The sequence below is a fragment of the Sus scrofa genome, chromosome 12, assembly GCF_000003025.6.
Source record: "Sus scrofa isolate TJ Tabasco breed Duroc chromosome 12, Sscrofa11.1, whole genome shotgun sequence".
Classification (NCBI taxonomy): Eukaryota; Metazoa; Chordata; class Mammalia; order Artiodactyla; family Suidae; genus Sus; species Sus scrofa.
Window position 1 is genome coordinate 14,580,926 of NC_010454.4, and position 21,680 is coordinate 14,602,605.

The 21,680-nt window shown below is 41.3% G+C and overlaps 1 protein-coding gene across 1 annotated transcript; it reads left to right on the forward strand.

Annotated features, from left to right (window-relative positions):
• On the forward strand, nt 1,150–20,651 carry POLG2 (DNA polymerase gamma 2, accessory subunit). The gene is given in 9 exon segments (XM_021066763.1): nt 1,150–1,910; nt 1,913–2,170; nt 7,327–7,453; nt 7,570–7,681; nt 8,490–8,663; nt 9,506–9,646; nt 12,299–12,379; nt 17,359–17,459; nt 20,448–20,651. Coding segments are annotated over 9 exon segments (1,452 nt in total). The 5' UTR covers nt 1,150–1,618; the 3' UTR covers nt 20,614–20,651.

Consider the following 21,680-nt stretch of genomic DNA (forward strand, 5'->3'; position numbering starts at 1 on the left):
CCTGTCCTTCGCCTTGCTCATGATGAAGAATTTTGACTGTTGCGTGTTTACTCAATTGCTAAGCTGCTGTACGTAGTGGAATACAGTAGTCTCTTTCACCTGGGTTAACCTTTCAAGGTTAAGGAAAGCTGGAAATAGAAATTACGGGGTCTGGAATCAGCTATTTTCCTCTAGCTGACTTGTACCACATCTCCACTATTGGCAGTTTTCCTAAGGTCTGTAAAAATGAAAAGTCATCAAGCTGGCCAGGTACTCCTGCCACTCTGTTTTAAGAAGGTTTTTTATGAGTTTGTCTCATGTTTTGTTTTAGAAGAGTCTTGGTGGAACAACTTACCTGTACACAAGTGCTTTGTTCTAAGTGTTCGTCCATATTAACTAGGTTTAAAATATTGCTGGGCCTTTCCAACAGTTGTTTAACCTTCACAGGTGAGGTAGGTGCTGCGTAACAAGGGCTGCCCTTTGAACAATGTGTGAAGGTGGTGTGTGCCCCTTTCCCCATGCACACTCAAAGGAGAGAAGTATGGGGGAAGGCAGGATAGCCCCAGCCTTTTTGCCTAGAAACGCAAGGAAGGCCTAGAATTACAATAAAAGGCCAACATTTTGGGTTTTCCAGCTAATGCTAGCTGCATGCAGAGATTCCTGGACCAGGGATTGACTAGCTACAGCAGAGGTGATGGCCAAGTCCTTAACCACTGAGCAACGAGGGAACTGCAAGGACTATGACCACTTAATTTTTGTGAATACAAGGTTAATAAGGGGCATTTCCTTGGCTGGTGTTTTGTTTTTTTTGTTTTTGTTTTGGCTTTTTGCTTTTTCTGGGTCTGCTGCTGTGGCACATGGAGGTTCCCAGGCTAGGGGTCCAATTGGAACTGTAGCCACCAGCCTACACCACAGCCACAGCACTTCAGGATCCGAGTCTGCGACCTACATCCCAGCTCACAGCAACGCTGGATCCTTAACCCATTGAGAGACCAGGGATCGAACCCGCAACCTTATGGTTCATAGATTCGTTAACCACTGAGCCACATGGGAACTCCTTGGCTTTTTTTAAGGGCTGCAGCCGGGGCATATGGAAGTTCCCAGGCCAGGGATCAAATCAGAGCTGTAACTGCAGGCCGACACCACAGCTCACAGCTACGCGTGGATCCTTAACCCACTGAGCGAGGCCAGGAATGGAACCTGCCTCCTCATGGATCCTAGCTGGGTTTGTTAACTGCTGGCCACAAAGGGAACTCCAAAAAGGGGTATTCAAATGTGAATATGCAACATACAAAGTACTGATTGAACAAAAAGGAAAGTAAGGCTGACTCAATAGAGGCGACAGCAGGAGAATGAAAAGTAGATGGAAAGATCTTTATTGGTGTTGATGAGGACATATAAAAAGAGCAACAAATTAGGGCGAACTAGGCCTGACGGAAGTGAGAAGAACCGAGGGTCCCACATTTGCCTTTGCAAGCGGGAGAGGCCGGTAAGGGGGTTCCAGCCGGAAGAAACAGTGACGCACTTCCGTGGGTGGGGCTAGCCGTATGCACGCTCACTTCCGTCGCAACTGCGCAGTTCGCCTCCGGGAGCTTGATAGTTGTGTGTGGGTTTGGTCTAAGTTTAACTCCCGGGGACTATGCGCTCCGGTGCAGCCGGCAGGGCCTGCCAGAGAGTCTGCAGGTGCTTTTTTTCTGGGTTTGGGACTCGAGTAGATGGGGGGCAGCCGGAGTACTTGAGAGAAAACGGCTCCGGTTCCCTCGTAGGGCTTGCGGAGCCCCACGGTAGCGAGCGGAGAGAAGCTCCTGAGTCTAGTGATGAGGGGAGCGAGGTGCTGATAGAGATCTGTCAGAAAAGGCGTTTTCTCAGTGGCACCAAGCGGAAGCTTAGCCGAGATTCTCTTCTCAGCGGGTGCCACCCCGGCTTTGGCCCTTGGGCATAGAGTTGCGGAAGAACCTGGCGGCAGAATGGTGGTCTTCGGTGGTGGTGTTCAGGGAGCAGGTCTTCCCGGTAGACGCCCTCCACCATGAACCGGGGCCTTCGCTGCCTGGGGACAGTGCCTTCAGGTTAGTTTCTGCAGAAACGCTACGAGAAATCTTGCAAGACAAAGAGCTGAGTAAGGAACAGCTAGTAGCATTTCTTGAGAACTTATTAAAAACTTCTGGGAATCTACGAGAGAACCTTCTTCACGGTATGCTCCACGGTTTCATGCTTCAAAATAGATGTTGGGGTGGAAAAGCAATCTCACTCGATTAAAACGAATTGCACCTGGCTCTTTATGCACGTGGAAAGGAAGTTATCTGGTTCTCATCTTGAAATAGTTGGGTTTCAACTGCTGCCTGGAGAAAATTAGTTCATGGGATCGTTATTGTTCCTTGAAGAATCTGGCCCTAGGATCTAGTAAAGCTGTTTCATAGGGCAACCTAGAATTTTGGAGTTCACTTGAGCAGCCCTAGAATTAGGAGATTAAATCATGTGTATTAATCATAGGCTCATTGTTTCTAAAATGTTTATAAATACTTCCACAGTTTTGAATTTTACATACAATAGACTAATCAAGTGCTCATTTTTCTAGAGCAACAGGAAAATGCCCTCCCCCAGTTTTTCTTAGTGAAAACTGAGCAATAGTCTAGTTCGAAGAGCCCTTCAGGTGATTTTTGAGTTGGAAATATAATAATAGGACGAAATTGGAGTTCCCGTCGTGGCTCCGTGGTTAACGAATCTGACGAGGAACCATGAGGTTGCAGGTTTGATCCCTGGCCTTGCTCAGTGGGTTAAGGATCCGGCGTTGCCATGAGCTGTGGTGTAGGTTGCAGACGCGGCTGGGATCCCGTGTTGCTGCTGTGGCTGTGGCCTAGGCCGGTGGCTCCGGCTCAGATTCGACCCCTAGCCTGGGAACCTACATATGCTGTGGGAGAGGCCCTAGAAATGGCAAAAAGACCAAAATAATAATAATAATAATAGGACTAAATTAAGCTATATAAGTGACTCAAGTGAATACACAGAAATTTGTTTGACACAATTTGCCTTTCAAGTCAAATAGAACATGGGGGGAAAAAAAAATCAGGTTCTTGGAGTTTCCGTTGTGGCTCAACGGAAAGGAATCTGACTGGCATCCATGAGGACACAGGTTCAATCCCTGGCCTCACTCAGTGGGTTAAGACTCCTGAGTTGCCATGAGCTGTGGTGTAGATCAAAGATGCAGCTCAAATCTGGTATTGCTGTGGCTGAGGTGTAGGCCAGCGGCTACTCTGATTCAACCCCTAGCCTGGGAACCTCCATATGCTATGGGTGCAGCCTAAAAAGACCAAAAAAAAAAAAAAGAAAAAAAATCAGGTTCTTTAGAGGACAGACTTGCTACAGCATCTCATCTTTGCAAAGCGCTATCCTTGCCATTTTTTATTAAGCGGTACTATGAAGTAATTTAAAATAACCAATGTCCATTGTTTCTGAAAATTAGTACCTGTATTGTAACCTTTTAAAGATTTTTCCGTAATAAAATAAAGCAAGCTTAAACTGGTGAGTATATAGGACAGTTTTAATGTGTACTACTTTAATTATTCCATGGTAGTTTTACTTTGGGGGAATTAAATCTCTGCTCATTATCATATCCCAAAACAAAGTCAATCTTTTATTCCCTTTTAGAAAATGAAACATAGCTCTCTTGGATTCATCAAAGTACTTATTGATGTTCCAGACATTTCCTTGCCTTTAAGAAACTTAAATCCGGAGTTCCCGTCATGGCGCAGCAGAAGCGAATCTGACTAGGAATCATGAGGTTGTGGGTTCGATCCCTGGCCTTGATCAGTGGGTTAAGGATCCGGTGTTGCCATGAGCTGTGGTGTAGGTCGCAGACGTGGCCCGGATCTGGCGTTGCTGTGGCTGTGGGGCAACGGCTCTGATTAGACCCCTAGCCTGGGAACCTCCATACACCGTGGGTGCGGCTCTCAAACGACAAAAAAAACCTAAAGACTTAAGTCCACTTATTTGCCAAATCTTTTGGTTGTCTAGTGTTTTAGCTTAAGTACCAGTTTGCCATTTCTTTCTATGCCCAATGCCCTTGCCGTCTTTATTTCATGTCTGAAATATTGTGGTAGCCTCTACTTACGGATGGGTTTTTAAAAATTCTCAGCCATTGTGTTTCCAAGTATTGTTACTGCCCCGTTCTCTTCCTTCTGTCCTTCTGTGGCTAATTACACATATGTTAGACTTCCCTCCCACCCAGTCTTGTTAGCAACTTTCTTGAATACATTATCACGTTTTAAAGTCTATGTCTGATAACTCAGATGTCTGTTTCCAATATCTGTTTTTCTCTGGGTGTTTTGGTCATTTGGACTTCTCTCTTGGTTTTCGAGGTAATTTGTGTGTTCACTGTAGAGATAAACTGAGGCTTGGGTGGCATTGTTTTCTTTTGCTTTTGGCAGGCAGCTAGGGCATATCTTGATACAATCCAGGATTAAGTTTATTGAGGCTGGGCTTCGGTCTTTTCACTTAACCTCCACTCCTAGAGTGCCTTTTGAGTGTCTCTAGTGAAAGGCTGGGATGTTTTCCAGCCCGCCCCGGCCACGAGCCAGGAACTACAATTTTTGTACTTCTTGGCCCCAGAAGATGGGAAGCTCTGCTCAGCATTTCAGCTTCTCAGCTCTGCTACTTCAAATTTGGAAAAGTAGCACATGTTGGATTCACCTCTCTGCTCTTCTTTTCTCTCCCAATCTTGGACCCTCAAGTCTTTACTGCCTTGATAGCTCTCTTATGTCTTTAAACAGATTTTTTTTAAGTTTCTTGACCAACTTTTCTTGTTAGCAACATGTTAGGCTACTATTACCAGATGTAGAAATCTCAAAGTAACTCTTGAACACAGTGTTAACATTTAGTGGGAAATAAGTGCGTAAAGAACTACAAATAAATCTTGAACTTAGATTTATTCTAAGTAGAAATGCTGGGGGAGTTCCCGTTGTGGCTCAGCAGAAAGAGATCTGACTATATAAGGACACAGGTTCAATCCCTGGCCTCGCTCAGTGGGTAAGGATCTGGCATTGCCGTGAGCTGTGGTGTAGGTCGCAGACGCAGCTCAGACGGGGAGTTGCTGTGGCTGTGGTATAGGCTGGCCACAGCTCCAATTTGGCTCCTAGCCTGGGAACCTCCATATGCCACGAGTGGAGCCCTAAAAAGACAAAAAAGAAATGTTGGTATTGTAATTCTAAAGCTATTTCATATGTGTATTATAGGATAAAGTGAATAGATCAATGGATCAATTTATTATCCAAGATTTTCACTGTAAGAGAAAAGATATATATATATATATATATATATATATATATATAAATAGGCGAAGATAAACATTGTAAGGTTAAACTTGAATTGACTATCAGTATAAACTCATGAGTTTTTAAAAATATATATTCTAACTTTCTTCATTGAAAGGGCCTGGAAGTGATTACATTAGCAATGAGCGTACCTACCCAGAATTTGGTTTCTTTTTCCTCTTCTTTTTTTTGGCTTCACCTGTAGCATGTGAAAGTTTCTGAGCCAGAGATGAATCCAAGCCACAGCTGTGACAATGCCAGATCCTTAACCCATTCCACCACAGTGGAAACACCCAGAATTTGGTTTCTCTAAGGAACCAGTGCTGGGAGAAGTGGCTCACTCCAGTCTGGGCAGGGAAAGAACAAGGTGATTTGGGGACAGTTTATGGTGCTAGAAAGCAAAGAATTACTAGAAGACTAGTAGATTTATGTTAAAAGGATACAGAAGCTGCTTGTAGGAGATTCCCACTGGGTAAGTTTGGGACAAATTAAAAATTAAAATATATATTGATGGTAATGGATAAGAACACATTAAATAAAATTAAAAATCTAATCTACAGGGTTAATCAAAAAAATAATTGAGAAGGAGGAGGTGAAGAAAGTTTGTTTTACAGAAGCTTTGCAATAAATATAGAAAGGAAAAAGAGATTAGAGAAGAATCACCACTTTGATTTTGTAATCACCAGTATAATAATTCAAGGGTCATCAGTGTATTCTAAAATATTGGGTGTTGGAGTTTCCGACGTGGCTCAGTGGTTAATGAATCCGACTAAGAACCATGAGGTTGCAGATTTGATCCCTGGCCTTGCTCAGTGGGTTAAGGATCGGGCATTGCTGTGAGCTGTGATGTAGATCGAAGACGTGGCTTGGATCCCGTGTTGCTGTGGCTCTGGTGTAGGCTACAGCTCCGATTGGACCCCTAGCCTGGGAACCTCCATATGCTTCGGGAGCAGCCCTTTGGCAAAAAAGACCAAAAAAAAAAAAATATATATATATATACATGTGTATATATATATTGGGTGGAAGGGAATTCCCACTATGGCATAGTGGATTAATGATCTGGCTTATCTCTGTGGAGACTCCCGTTTTGATCCCCAGCCTGGGGCAGTGGGTTAAAGATCCAGCATTGTTGCAGCTGTGGCATAAGTCACAACTGGGGCTTGGATTCAATCCCTAGTCTGGAGATTTCCATGTGCCATGGGGTGGCTGAAAAAGAAAAAAAAATTTTTTTAAGGTATTGGGTGGGAGACACTTGGAGAGCAGGATAATGTTGGGCAATGGATAGTCACTACCTAGATAATCAAATCTCGTTTCATTAAAAGTGGGATAATTTGATATTATGTTCCTCCTGTTGATGTGTATATCTTACTGCATCCAATGTCGTATTTATTCCTGCTAAAAATAATTAAGCCAAATTATAAGGAAGCTTCAGACAAATCTAATGTGAGATAATCCATGACTGGCTTGTACTCAAAAAGAAAAATGTCATGGAATTCCTCTTGTGGCCTTGCTCGGTGGATTAAGGATCTGTCATTGCCATGAGCTGTGGTGTAGGCAGCAGCTACAGCACACATGGCATATGGAGTTCCCAGGCTAGGGATCAAATCAGAGCTACAGCTGCTGGCCTACGCCACAACAACGCGAATCTGAACAGGATCCAAGCCATGTCTTCAGCCTGCACCACACAGCTCAGGGCAACACCAGTTCCTTAACCCACTGCACAAGGCCAGGGAATCAAACCCATATCCTCATAGATACTAGTTGGGTTCATTACTACTGAGCCACAGGGGAACTTCCAAGTTTACAGATATTTATTGTACTGTCCTTTCAAGTTTACTATGAATTTAAAAATCTTCGAACTAAAGAGTTGGGGGACACTTCCCAAAATTAAATGGTAATCAGTTAAGATCTACCTTAGTACTCCATGTTACTATACTTACTGCTGTGTTAGCATTATATTATTAATTTGTGTATTAATTATACCAAAATGACTTGGGTTTATAGACTAGATTCATACAATGATTGGTTTATCATTTGACAGGTGCCTTGGAGCATTATGTTAATTACCTGGATCTGATGAATAAGAGGCTACCTTTTGGCCTTGCTCAGATTGGAGTGTGTTTTCATCCTGTTTCTGACACTAAACAGACATCTGATGCTGTTAAAAGGTACACACACACACAAAAAATGGCAAAATAACTTGGCCTTATGTTTAAAGAGTCACTTTCACTTTGGGAGAATTTGTATGATTTTCAAATAAATGATTATCTGTTATTTCTGATAGCCAAAGAATCGGTGAAAAGACTGAAGCTTCACTGGTGTGGTTTACTTCATCAAGAACTGCAAGCCAGTGGCTTGATTTCTGGCTACGTCATCGACTCCTGTGGTGGAGAAAGGTATGACACTCATTACCCTTAACTTAATAATTAATAGGCAGCGTGTCCTAGTGTGTCAGAGGTAATAGTTCTCTCTAATAAGTTAAATTTCATTTGATGTAGCTATAGGAGACAGCTATATGATACATTAACAAAAACAAAAAAAAACAATTGTAATGATTTTCATTATTCCATTAAACGAAATTTCTTTGGTAAAGACTTGGTTGATATCTCTCTTGCTCAGAAACTTTGGTTAGTAGGACTTTACATTTAGGGTAAAGTTCAGATTCCCTAGCCTGGCATTCCTGGCTGGTATAGAGTGGGACACTTGCCCTATCGTAGAGCTGTAGCTTTTGCTCCTCACCACCGGAAACTCTCTCTCGTAGTCAAATTGTTCTGTAATTTACAATCCAGTTTTAGTGTATGCTAAAGAGAAAAGAGTTGAAGTAAGCGTTTTTATCTTGCCATTGTCTTATTTCTCTAACTCTTAAAATCTCCAAACACCTAAACTAAATGGGATAATCACAAATAATCAAGCTCTTCACAGAAGCATAAGAATGGTATGTGGTACTTTCCTCATTATCCCATTTAGTTCATAGGTCCTTTCCCTCTTGTTAATTGACCACAGAAAGGCTCGATAACATCAACAGGTTTTCTCTGTAGTTCTTTCAGATTAAAAACCAGTATTTTCAACAGTGCATTCACTCATATTTAATTAAACTTAAATTTTTTTTGGGGGGGGACTTGACCAGTTTCATTCAGTTGCCGCAGGCAAATTTAATTTTTAATATTATTTTAATAAGTTAATAAGACAAACTTTCTTTTCCAGTTTGCCATGAGTCCATCTAACTTCAGCAGCAGTGATTGTCAGGATGAAGCAGGCCGGAAGGGAAACAAACTTTACTACAATTTTCCCTGGGGAAAGGAGCCAATAGAAACCCTGTGGAATCTAGGAGATCAAGAACTTTTACATAAGTATCCAGAAAATGTGGCTCAATTGCACGTATGTTTTCCCTTGTGCTCCCATGTATCCTTTACCCAGATTCTCCGTGATCATTCCTGAACCACTGTGGAATAAGCTGTGGACGTGGTGCCCCATGACCTCTTAATGCTTCACTGTGTGTTTCTCAAGAACAAGGACACGTTTATGTAACCCCAATGCAACCATCGAAATCAGAAAGAAGCACTAATCTGCTATTACTATGCAATCCATAGAATCCTTCAAAGGCAACCAGTTATTCCAGCCTGCCCCTTAGCGGTCCAGGATCCAGTCTAGAATCATGTATTTCATGTAGTTGTTATGTGTCCTTAGTCTCCTTCAAATGAATGAATCCTTTTATCTTTCCTTGTCTTTCATAACCTTGACATTTTTGAAGAGTATAGGCCAGTTATTTTGTAGAGTGCCCCTCAGTTTGAGTGTCTCTCATGTTTCCTCGTGATTTATGTATCTTTGCTAGGAATGCCACAGAAATGTGCTACCCTCTTCTCAATGCATCATATCCATCAATTTGTTACCTTTTATCGCTTGGTTAAGATAATGATACCAGGATTCTCCAATGTAAAGTTGTTAAGGATTTTGTACTTATTAATTGATGAATAATAAGTTTTGTGGGCAGATAGTTTAAGACAATGTAAATAACCTGTTTCTCACCAAATTTCAACCTACTGATGGCAGCCTCCATCAATTATTATAAAGGTTGCCAAGTGGTCATTTTTAAAATTAATTTTATTAATCTTTCTAGATGCATTGATCAGTTTGTATTCTGATTCTGTAAGTCTAAAATGTCATTTCAAGTGGTAGTTCTGCCAAATGGTATTTTATTTTTGTTCTACTTTTCTGTGAAGGGTCGAGATGGACGAAAAAATGTGGTTCCTTCTGTTTTATCTATAAACGGAGATCTAGACCAAGGCATGCTGGCATACCTCTATGATTCCTTCCAGCTAACGGAGAACTCCTTCACAAGAAAGAAAGATCTTCATAGAAAGGTGCTTTTGATATTTCAAGGATAGACTTGAGAAACTAAAAATATAAGTTTCTTCTTTATGTTAGTGTACTTGGTTTCTAATATAAACTCTGAATCATAATTTAAGCATTTTTCAGTTTTTTAGCATCTGGCCGTAGGAATATTAAGCAGGTTCTAACAGAATAGAACCAGGAATCCCTATTGAGTAATCCTAGAGAAGTTTCTGTTTGATCTTGGGCAGCTAGACAGTGATCTCTGATTCTTAGCCCTGGGGCCTTTCCACTGATGGCTCCCACTTGTATCAAAAGCTGAGTGTTAAGTAGGATTAAGAAGACAGACCTGCAAGAGTGGTAGAATTGATTTCTCTGCACCTGTTCTGACCCCAAGTGGCTGATCACTGGATCACAGGAGATAGACATGGGTCTGGGTCAAGGGAAAAGCTTATTTTAGGATGTGCAGTTTGAGTATCTTTATGGGTTCAAAATCAATAGAGAGGCGGGATTGAAGCTATAGGAGAAAAATGAAATGACCAATGGAGCAAGATTTTGGAAGAAACAGGAAGGATCAAGGATGGAGTTCCCATTGTGGTTCAGCAGAAAGGAACCTGACTAGCATCCATGAGGATGCAGGTTCGATCCCAGGCCTTGTTCAGAGTTAAGGATCCAGCGTTGCTGAGAGTTGTAGTGTAGGTTGCAGGTATGACTTGGATCTGCCATGGCTGTGGCTGTGGTGTAGGCTGGCAGCTGCAGCTCTGATTGGACCCCTGGCCTGGGAACTTGTGTATGCTGCACATGAAGCCCTAAGAAGAAAAAAGACAGGATCAAGGAGTTCCCTGGTGGCCTAGTGGGTTAAGGATCTAGCATCAATGCTGTGGCTTGGGTCACTGCTGTGGCATGGGTTCGATCTCTGGCCCTGGAACTTCTGCATCCCTTGTGCAAGGCCAAAAAAAAAAAAAAAAAAAACCAGACAGAATCAAGAACACAAGTGAGGAAATTACTGCTGTGGCACAACAGGATTGCCGGCATGTTGGGAGTACTGGGACATGGGTTCATTCTCCAGAGTGGCACAGTGGGTTGGGGATCTGGCATTGCCACAGCTGCAGCTCAGGTTTCACTGCAGCTTGGATCTGATTCCTTGCCGGGGAACTCCATATGCCACAGGGCAGTCAAAAAAAGAAAAAAGAAAAAAAAAAAAGGACACAGGTGGGGGATTTTGTCTTGAAAAAGAGTTATTTGAAAGAGCAGGGAGGAAAGAAACAATGTGTATAGCTATAAATAGGCTACCAGGCCTGGTTAGCCATTGAAGGAAGTTTTTACTCATATTCTTTACTTTCTTAGGAAATTAGAAAACAAGATTATTAGCTTAAAATATGGAGGATCAGGGGTTTAATTGGCAAGAGTTTAGAATAGTCATTCTTCCCCTTGGATGTGAAAGGAAGCTTCCCCATATCAAAAAGTTCAACCACCACTGAGTGCTAAACGGGATTAGACACCATACCTTACATAGGTAGCACCGCTCTGCATAGTTAGTGACTTAGTATGCAGTGCTCATTTAGCCTGATACGACCATTTATAGAATTGTTCTGGGGGTTGGGATTTATTGGGTATATTATCAGAGAAACAAGAGGCATGCTTTATTTCTCTTATAACCGACATCCAAACTATCAGCAAAACCTCTTTGACTCTAGCTTCAAAATATATCCTAAATCTGACCATTTCTTACCACCTCCACTGCTTGCACTCTGATCTAAGCCACTGGCATTCATCTCTCCACACTAGGTCGCCCTTTTTACACATTTCTTTGCTCCTCTGCTCAAAACACTCTGGTAAACTCCTCATCTCACTTAGAGGAAAAACCAAAGCCCCTAAAGTGTTTTACAGATTTTTTTCCCTTTTTGACCTCCCGTTCCTCTCTACCTCACTCGATCTCCTCCCAGAAGCACAGATCTCATTGTTTCTGTGCTCTGAGCTTAGCCTTGTCATTAGTTCTCCCCTTTGTCTAGAATGCTCTTGCTCCAAATCCATGTCTTGTCCCTCAGCTGCCTTCAAGTCTGTTCAAACGTCACCTCAGAAAGGAGACTTTCTCTTACTACCTTATTTAAAACTGCAAACAGCCCACCCCCAGCTCACCCCTTGCCAGCACTAACAGTCTTTTTTTTTTTTTTCTTTTTTTTCTTTTTGGCATTTACTGCCTTCAAATATATTATTTACCTATTTATTTTATTATCTGCTTCTCCCCATTATGAGGGACAGAGACTTGTCCCATCACCTAGAACTGTTTCTTGTCCCAAGTAGCCATTCAAATGTTTATTGAATGGTGGAATGAATGCCTCGAGTGATGGGTTTGGGCTAGAGAAAGTCCCAAGTGATGAGCCATGTGGCCCAGACTGGGTAGGGAAAGCAGTGATGACTAGAAGGGGCATTTCACTGAGGGAAAATGGAGCTGTCAGAAAATGGGAGAGTATCAAGTGCACTTACTTCTGCAGAACATCTAAATGGAGAAATCTATGAGCAGCTAAATGTAGACGACCGATACATCGTTCTACGGTATTTTATGACCTCAGCTAGCTTCCATTTTCACACAGATAATACTGTTTAAGAAGCTCTATGTTTGTTGGTACTTGTGTTATATTTAAACAAGATATGCTGTCCTTCCCCTCCCAAAATTGTTTTAGGTGCTTAAACTTCACCCTTGTTTAGCCCCTATTAAGGTTGCTTTGGATGTGGGAAGAGGACCAACAGTGGAACTAAGACAGGTGGGTTAAACAAGTTTTAATGTTGTGATTTCAATTATAACCATTATTCCAAGTAAATGAGTAGTTTGCCATTTAAAGTTTTATTTTGATTGATTTATTTTTAAAAGTTTTAATTAAATAATAAACTGTGGATAAATACTATGGTTAATTATAGATCATTTGAAATACAGTGTATTAGAGACGCTGAATACAATTCAGTGGATTTTGCTGTTAATGTCATGCCCAGTCATAAGTGCTTTTTTAATTTTTATCTAATTTTTTTTTTTTTTTTGTCTTTTGTCTTTTTTTAGGGCCTCACCCACAGCATACAGAGGTTCCCAGGCTAGAGGTCTAATCAGAGCTGTTGCCGCTGGCCTACGCCACAACTCACAGCAACACCGGATCCTTAACCCACTGAGTGAGGCCACGCCACAACCATAGCAGTGCCGGGTCTGAGCTGCATCTGTCATGTATACCACAGCTCATTGCAACGCTGGATCCTTAACCCACTGAGCAAGGCCAGGGATCAAACCTTTATCCTCATGGATACTAGTCAGGTTCATTACTGCTGAGCCATGACAAGAACTCCACCCCTTCCCTTTTTAACTTAACACTTGAGAAACTTGTTGGTGTAAGCACAGGTTCTAGATCTGTAATCTTATTTTGATTTTTCTAATCTATCTGGTCAAATTAAATACTTAAAAGCCAGGACCCCATTGAGCAGTTGTTTCAGTATGGGCGACACAGACCTGAGGACACTAGAAATATTGAGCCAGGCTTATGTGGTGAGGGAAGGTAATGGTTTAATTTCCTCATTTTCCCCCAGGATTGTGGAAGGCTCCCCAATACTAGTAGGTAGGAGGTTCCTGAGTTTTTGTTTTTTTTTTTTTTTTTTTTTTTTTTTTTCCGGTTGGTTGGTTTGTTTTTGCTTGAAGGACAAAGAACTTTGCTCCCTAGATTTTTGTCATTACCGTTGCAGGCCCTTTTTTGTTTTTTTTTGTTTATAAGAATATTTGTAGTATTTTGTCCCTTGAGTGTTTTACCCAAATAGTAATGTGTTGTATGTCTTACTCTGTTTTAAAATTTTCTCCTTAGCATATGACAGAGCAGATCCTTAGCATGTAACCTTCTGGGCTGTTAAAGAGTTTTTGTTGGTTTTATACATAGGGATGAGATTTTTTTGGATAAAATGAATATATAGCCTCAATTTCACTATTTGAGCTAGACCTGCTCTCCAGATTGGCTGCAGCTGTTTGGACTCTCATACGTGGTGTGAGGGGCTCTCATTTCCCCGTGTCTTCACCTGCGCTTAATCATGCTTAGAGCGTTGGTTTTTTTTTTTTTTTTTCTCTTCTACCTTCTGTTAGAGCACATTTTCTCCTGGCAACCACTAACTTAGTAAATTTTATATTTATTTTTCCCTGTTCATTTCTGAGATTTATTAATATCTATATTTTCATCTAACCCCCAAAATGCTCAGTACCTTAACACCCATTTACTTTGCTCTGGTCTTTCCCTGAAACTTGTTAGAAATGCAGATTCTTCCCAGACCTGCTAAATCAGAAACTAGGGGTGGTCGGGTCGGGGTGGGTGAAGGCCGGGCCACCTCTGTTTTGACAAGACCTCCAGTTGATGCTGATGCTAAAGTTTGAGAGACAGTGCTCTAGCTCAGACACACACCCCTCCCCTTCCCCTTGAGGACATTTGGTAATGTCTGGGACCATTTTTGGTTGTCACAAGGTGGGGGAGGGTGCTCTAGGCATCTAATGGAGGCCAGAGATGCTGGGGTTTTTTTTTCTTTTTTTTTTTTATTGCTCAAGTGAATTTATCATATCTGTAGTTATATAATGATCATAACAATCCAATTTCACAGGATTTCCATCCCATAACCCAAGCACATCCCCCATCCCCAAACTGTCTCCTCTGGAGACCATAAGTTTTTCAGTGTCTGTGAGTCAGCATCTGTTCTGCGAAGTTCAGTCTGTCCTTTTTTCAAATTCCACATGTCAGTGAAAGCATTTGATGTTGGTGTCTCATTGTATGGCTGACTTCACTTAGCATGATAATTTCTAGGTCCATCCATGTTGCTAAAAATGCTGGTATTTCATTCATTTTAATGGCAGAGTAATATTCCATTGTGTTTATGTACCACATCTTCTTGATCCACTCCTCTGTCGGTGGACATTTAGGTTGTTTCCATGTCTTGGCTATTGAAAATAGTGCTGCAATGAACATCGGAGTACATGTGTCTTTGCGAGTCGTGGTTTTCTCTGGATAGGTGCCCAGGAGTGGGCTTGCTGGATCGAATGGTAGTTCTATGTTTAGTTTTCTGAGGAATCTCCATACTGTTTTCCACAGTGGCTGCACCAATTACAATCCCACCAACAGTGTACTAGTGTTCCTTTTTCTCCATACCCTCTCCAGCACTTATTGTTTGTAGACTTTTGGATGATGGCCATTCTGGCTGTTGTAAGGTGGTACCTCATCTTGGTTTTGATTTGCATTTCTCTAAGAATGAGTGATGTTGAACATCTTTTCACGTGTTTTTTGGCCATCTGTATGTCTTCTTTGGAGAACTGTCTGTTTAGATCTGCCCATTTTTTGAAGGGGTTGTTTGTTTTTTTGGTATGGAGCTGCAGAAGGTGTTTATAAATTTTGGAGATTAATCCCTTGTCAGTCGATTCATTTGCAAAGATTTTCTCCCATTCTGTGGGTTGTCTTTTTCGTTTTGTTGAGGGTTTCCTTTGCTGTGCAGAAACTTTTAAGTTTGATTAGGTCCCATTTGTTAATTTTTGTTTTTACTGTCGTTACTCTAAGAGGTGGATCTGAGAAGATGTTGCTGTTGTGTATGTCAGAGAGTGTTTGGCCTATGTTTTCCTCTAGGAGTTTGATAGTGTCTGGTCTTATATCTAGGTCTCTAATCCATTTGGAGTTCATTTTTGTGTATGGTGTTAGGGAGTGTTCTCATTTCATTCTTTTCCATGTGGCTGTCCAGTTTTCCCAGCACCACTTATTGAACAAGCTGTCCTTTCTCCATTGTATATTCTTGCCTCCTTTGTCATAGATTAGTTGGCTGTAGGTGCATGGGTTGAATTCTGGGCTTTCTATCCTGTTCCACTGATCTATATTTCTGTCACTGTGCCAGTACCATACAGTTTTGATGATTGTTGCTTTGTAGTATAGTCTGAAGTCCGGGAGCCTGATTCCTCCAGCTCCATTTTTCTTTTTCAGGATGTCTTTGGCTATTCTGGGTCTCTTGTGCTTCCAAACAAACTTTAAAATATTTTGTTTGAGTTCTGTGGAAAATGTCCTTGGTAATTTGATAGGGATTGCATTCAATCTGTATATTGCCTCATGTAGTATAGTCATTTTGATAATACTAACTCTTCCAATCCATGAGCATGGTATATTTTCCATCTATTTGTGTCATCTTTGATTTCTTTCATCAGTGGCTTGTAGTTTTCAGAGTACAGGTCTTTTATCTCTTTAGGTAGGTTTACTCTTAGGTATTTTATTCTTTTGGATGTGATGGTAAATGGGATTGCTTCCCTACTTTCAGAGATGCTGTTTATCATCCTATGGCAGCAGTACCAGTGAACAAAATACTGCTTTAGAGTTTTAGTCCTAGGTTAAGAGCATTTAAATTTTTTCTTTTGGAGTTCCCATCATGGCTTAGGGGTTAATGAACCTGACTAGCATCCATGAGGACATGGGTTCGATCCCTGGCCTCGCTCAGTGGGTTGAGGAGCTGGCGTGAGCCGTGGTGTCAGTCCCAAACGCAGCTGGATCTATATTACTGTGGCTGCGGCATAGGCTGGCAGCTACAGCTCTGATTGGACCCCTAGCCTGGGAACCTCCATGTGCCTCGGGTTTGGCCCTAAAAAGACAAAAAGTAAATAAAATAAAATTTGTCTTTGTTTTGCTTCAACATTGTTAAGAAGACAGGAGTTCCCGTCGTGGCGCAGTGGTTAACAAATCCGACTAGGAACCATGAGGTTGCGGGTTCGGTCCTTGCCCTTGCTCAGTGGGTTAACGATCCGGCGTTGCGTGAGCTGTGTGTAGGTTGCAGACGCGGCTCGGATCCGCGTTGCTGTGCTTGGCGTAGGCGGTGGCTACAGCTCCGATTCAACCCCTAGCCTGGGAACCTCCATATGCCGTGGGAGCGGCCCAAGAAATAGCAACAACAACAACAACAACAAAAGACAAAAAGACAAAAAAGACCCAAAAAAATAAATAAATAATTAATTAAAAAAAAAAAAAAAAAAAAAAGAAGACAGTGTACTATGTCATTTACTCTATTACTTCTGTATTTCCAGTCAGGCTTCTGTCTCCAGCATTCCACTGAAACTAACCATTCTCCTCTTGAAGCATTTTCTTTAGTTGGCTTCACAAAGAGCTCTCTCCTGGTTTTCCTCATACTCTTCTGGCTCCTTTTCCTTTGTTTGTTTTAATGACTCTTCCTTCTCTTCCTGATGTTGTGCTGTAACTCAGTGCTCAATTCTCAGAGGAGTTTAGAGTTAACATAGCCCTTTGGACTTAACTTTTTTTTTTTTGGATAGACTGTTTCGCTTTTGTGTATATTTGTGTTTTGAATGATAAAAATTCTTATATTTGGTACAAAAATTTCAGAGATTTACATCTAGTATTTAGTCTTGCTGTGTTTAAGTTCTTCAGAAGTGTACAATTTATAATATACAATATATAAAATTATCAACAATATTACCATGTAATTAAAGGGATTTATGCCCATTTTTAAAGATTTAAAAAGGAGTTTTCTGGTATTTCAGTGGATTAAGGATCTAGCATTTTCACTGCTATGGCTTGGGTCACAGCTGTGGCATGGTCTGATCCCTGGCCTCGGAATTTCCTCAGTCTGTGAGTGCAGTCAAAAAAAAAATAATAAAGATTGAAAAAGATGATTGGTGGTTTCACAAAAATAGGGTAATAACTCTAGCTACCTTTATTTCTTTCATATTTTTAGTTCTTGTATTTTTCCCCAGGTTTGTCAAGGGCTATTTAATGAACTACTAGAAAATGGAATTTCTGTATGGCCTGGTTATATGGAAACTGTACAGTCCTCATTGGAACAACTTTATGCCAAGTAAGAATTATCTTTTGTTGCTAAAACTTGTTTATTCGGAGTTTTTGATTATATGATTTTTTTTAATGAGTAACAGATTTCTTGTATTTTAAAATTATTCCTGGCATTCCCGTCATGGCGCAGCCAATTAAGAACCCAATACAATGACTGTGAGGATGTGGGTTCAATCCCTGTCCTCACTCGATGTGTTAAAGACCTGGTGTTTCCACAGGCTGCGGTGTAGCTGCAGATGCCGCTCAGATCCCTGCGTGGCTGCAGCTGTGGTGTAGGCCTCCAGCTACAGCTTCATTCGACCCCTAGCCCAGGAACTTCCCTTTGCTGCAGGCGTGGCTTTAAATAAAAAAGAAAAAAAAATTATTCTTAACTTTCTGGTTAGTAGAACCACATACCCTTAGTTAGTTGCTCTAGCGGGGAACAGTATTCATTGGGTGTATGTAAGCAGATACTCTGTGCACCTTCCAGACCTAACATGGTGAAGTATGTGTACCTGAGTTTATCAGGGATGGAATTTGGTGTATTGGCTACATTTGTTGAATCTGTTCTTCGGGAACCTAAGTGGAGTGCCTTTGCCCTGCTGGCCTTGTGGTTCATTCTGAGACTAAGTGGGAGATAATTCCATTTAGGAGAAAGAGAACTAGTTTTCTTACTGGTCTGTATCTGTTTACACGATTGCTCGAGACTGAAACCTGGATATTGTAATTAACTCCTCCCTCTTCCTTACTGTCCACACGGAGTCCATCACCAGCTGTTGTCATCCTCCTAAAAACATTGCACGTCCACATCTCTCCATCTTTACTCCACTACCCGAGGTCACTAGTATCTCTTGGCTGAATTATTGAAATAATCTCCTAATTAATTTTCCTGTTTTAGTCTTACCCCCTGCTGTTTTCATTGACTTGTATTTCTTAGCAAAGTAATTCATTATTCCCTACTTCAGATTTGTTTTGGTTTTTGTTTTTTAGCTTTTTGTGAATACACGTCCTTCAGGTGGAAGTTGTGAAGCTTAGTGTTTTGCTCCTCAGTTCTTTAGTAACTTGTTAAAATAGACCTTTTGGATGATGTCAGAAGAGAAATAGGTTTCTGTAGATAAAGCAACTGATGGTTTATCATATATAAAATGAAGGGGTTGTACTTGAATTTTCCACTATTCTCAGGTTATAAAATCTTATCCTTTGAGTCATGAGGACATTATCAAGTTATACTTGTTTTTAACATGGTAAATAAAGGCTTTATTGTCCCAGGTATTTTTATCCAGGTATTTATTAAGCACCTACTGTGTTTTATGTACCTTTTTTTTTTTTTTTGGCCATGCCCATGGCATGCAGAGGTTCCTGGGCCAGGGACTGAACCTGCACCACAGCAGTGACCTGAGCCACTGCAGTGATAATGCCAGATCCTTAACCCACTGCACCACAAGGAACTCCTGTTTTATGTACTTTGATACAGCAGCAAACAAGACAAAAATTTCTGGTTCTTATGATGCTTATATTCTAGAAGGACAAAATAAACAATAGCAAGTAAATAGATAGGTAATTTCTGATGGAGTCCTACAAAGCAAAGAAACATTAATGAGATAGTGTGACTGGGTAAGCCAAAAGAAGGCCAGTGTAAATTATGTTCAGGTATCTGCTAAACTAGAAACTTTGTAAGTTAGGGAGTTCCTCTCATGGCTCAGTGGGTTAAGGATCTGGCATTGCTATGAGCTGTGGTGAAGGTAGCAGACACAGCTTGGATCCCGAATTGCTATGTCTGTGGTATAGGCCGGCAGCTGTAGCTCCTGTAGCTCTGATTCGACTTCTACCCTGGGAACTTCCATATGCCTTGGGTGTGGCCCTAAAAAGCAAAAAAAAAAAAAAGTAAGTTAGCATACTAAGTTATATATTAAATATTACGCACGAGTTTTGGTATAATTTGTTGTACACTGGATCTTATTGATCTTAAAAGTCTACTATTATAGTAGTATTATAAGAGGGTTTAGTCTAGGGAGTACCCGTCGTGGCACAGCGGAAACGAATCCGACTAGGAACCATGAGGTTGTGGTTCGATCCCTGGCCTCACTCATTGGGTTAGGGATCCAGCGTTGCCATGAGCTATAGTGTAGGCCTCAGACTCGACTCAAATCTGTCATGGCTGTGGCTGTGGCCGGCGGCTACAGCTCTGATTGGACCCCTAGCCTGGGAACCTCCATGTGCTGCGGGTGTGGCCCTGAAAAGATGAAAGACCGAAAAAAAAAAAGAGTTTAGTCTAAAATAATTTTTTTTTTTTTTTTTTCCAAAGTTTTATGCTTCGTTCAATTTATTTATTTATTTATTTTTGTCTTTTGCTGTTTTGGCGCTCCGCGCATATGGAGTTCCAGGCTAGGGTCAATTGGAGTGTACGCCACCTACCAGAGCACGCAACGCAGATCGAGGTGTCTGCAACTACACAAGCTCACGCAACGCGGATCCTTAACCATGAGAAGGCAGACCGAACCTCATGTTCTATCGGATTGTTAACCACTGCCCAAAGAATCTAAAATAATTTTCTTGGATTGTATCCACATACCAAAAGGCTGAGGTTATTTCAAGTTTCATCCATAATATCACCCCAGATGGTGGTGGTGTATTGAGGTACTAGTCTTTCGGAGGGCTGTGCCCACAGCATGCAAGAACTCCAGGCCAGAGACTGAACCTGTGCCACAGCAGTAACAATGTCGGATTTTTAACCCACTGAGCCACCAGGGAACTCCCCAGTGTTTCTTTCTTAGATTTTATTTTCTTTTATGACTTTACAGCTGTTACAATAAGTCAGAAACTTTCTGAAAATTTTACTTTGAAAGTGATTCAGGAAATTGCAAGAAAGTATGTTTGAGTTCAGCTCTCAAGCCTTGCCTTTGAGTTTTGTGACTCTTGAAAGTGGCATTGACCCTAAAGTAATTAAAGCTTGTAATGTGGTGAACTTATGATTTGTTTGTGCTCACGTGTTTTGGTCAATTACTTTTTTTCTTAGATATGATGAAATGAGTATCCTCTTCACAGTGCTGATTACCGAAGCTACTTTGGAGAATGGATTAATACATCTGAGAAGTAGAGACACCACAATGAGGGAAATGATGCATATATCCAAAGTAAAAGACTTTTTAACTAAATATATATCATCAGCTAAGAATGTATAGATTTTAATATTTGTATAATAAATACTCCTCTTTCCTAATTTGATGGTCTTATGTAACTTGGTTTTTTTCTAGCCCCTTTGCACTTAAGAAGTGGGTATTTTTGGAGTCCTGTTTTAGCTTAGTGGCTAATGAACCTAACTAGGATCCATGAGGACGCAGGTTCAATCCCTGGCCTCACTCAGTGGGTTAGGGATCTGGCGTTGCCTCCAGCTGTGGTATAGGTTGCAGACAAGGCTTGGATCCAGCATGGCTGTGGCTGTGGCTGTGGCATAGGCTGGCAGGTGCAGCTCCGATTCAACCCCTAGCCTGGGAACCTCCATATGCTGTGGTGCGGCCCTGAAAAGACAAAAAAAACAAGTGGGTATTTTTGGTGCTTTTTTGGATTCGGTTTTTTATTATATTTCTTGATGTATTTCATGATATCAGGAATATGTTCAGCTATAAGACAAAAATACTGCTACACTGGATTAAGCAAATTGGAGTTTGTTTTGCTTTTAACAAGAAATCAAGGGGGTAGACTCTCCAGAGCTGGTGTAATTGTGTCGTTTGCTCTGCAGTAGTTAGGGGCCAAGGCCTTTTTTTTTTTTAGGACCACACCTGTGGCTAGGGGTAGAATTGAAGCTGCAGCCACCAACCCTCCACCACAGCCATGGCACTAGGGATCCTTCATCCACTGAGTGAGGCCAGGGATTGAACTCACATCCTCATGGATACTAGTCAGGTTCTTAACATGCTAAGCCACAACAGGAACTCCCAGGACCAAGGCTCTTGCTTTCTTTCTGTTCCACCGTCTTTAGTATGATGGCATTTATCTTTGTGCTTGTTGCTCTTGGTTACAAGGTCGTTGCTATATTTCTAGCCCTTTCATCCACATGCTAGTTAGGAAGACAGTCAAAGAGATTAGAGCTACACAGCCAAGGCTCTTCTCTTCTTAATTAGGAAAGTAAAAGCTTTCCCAAATGCCCCAATCAGAAGACTTGTTTACATTTTTTTAAACTAATTTCAGAACTGAATCACATGGTTATTAGGCCAGTCACTGTCCATGGGAATGAGAATATCATGATTAA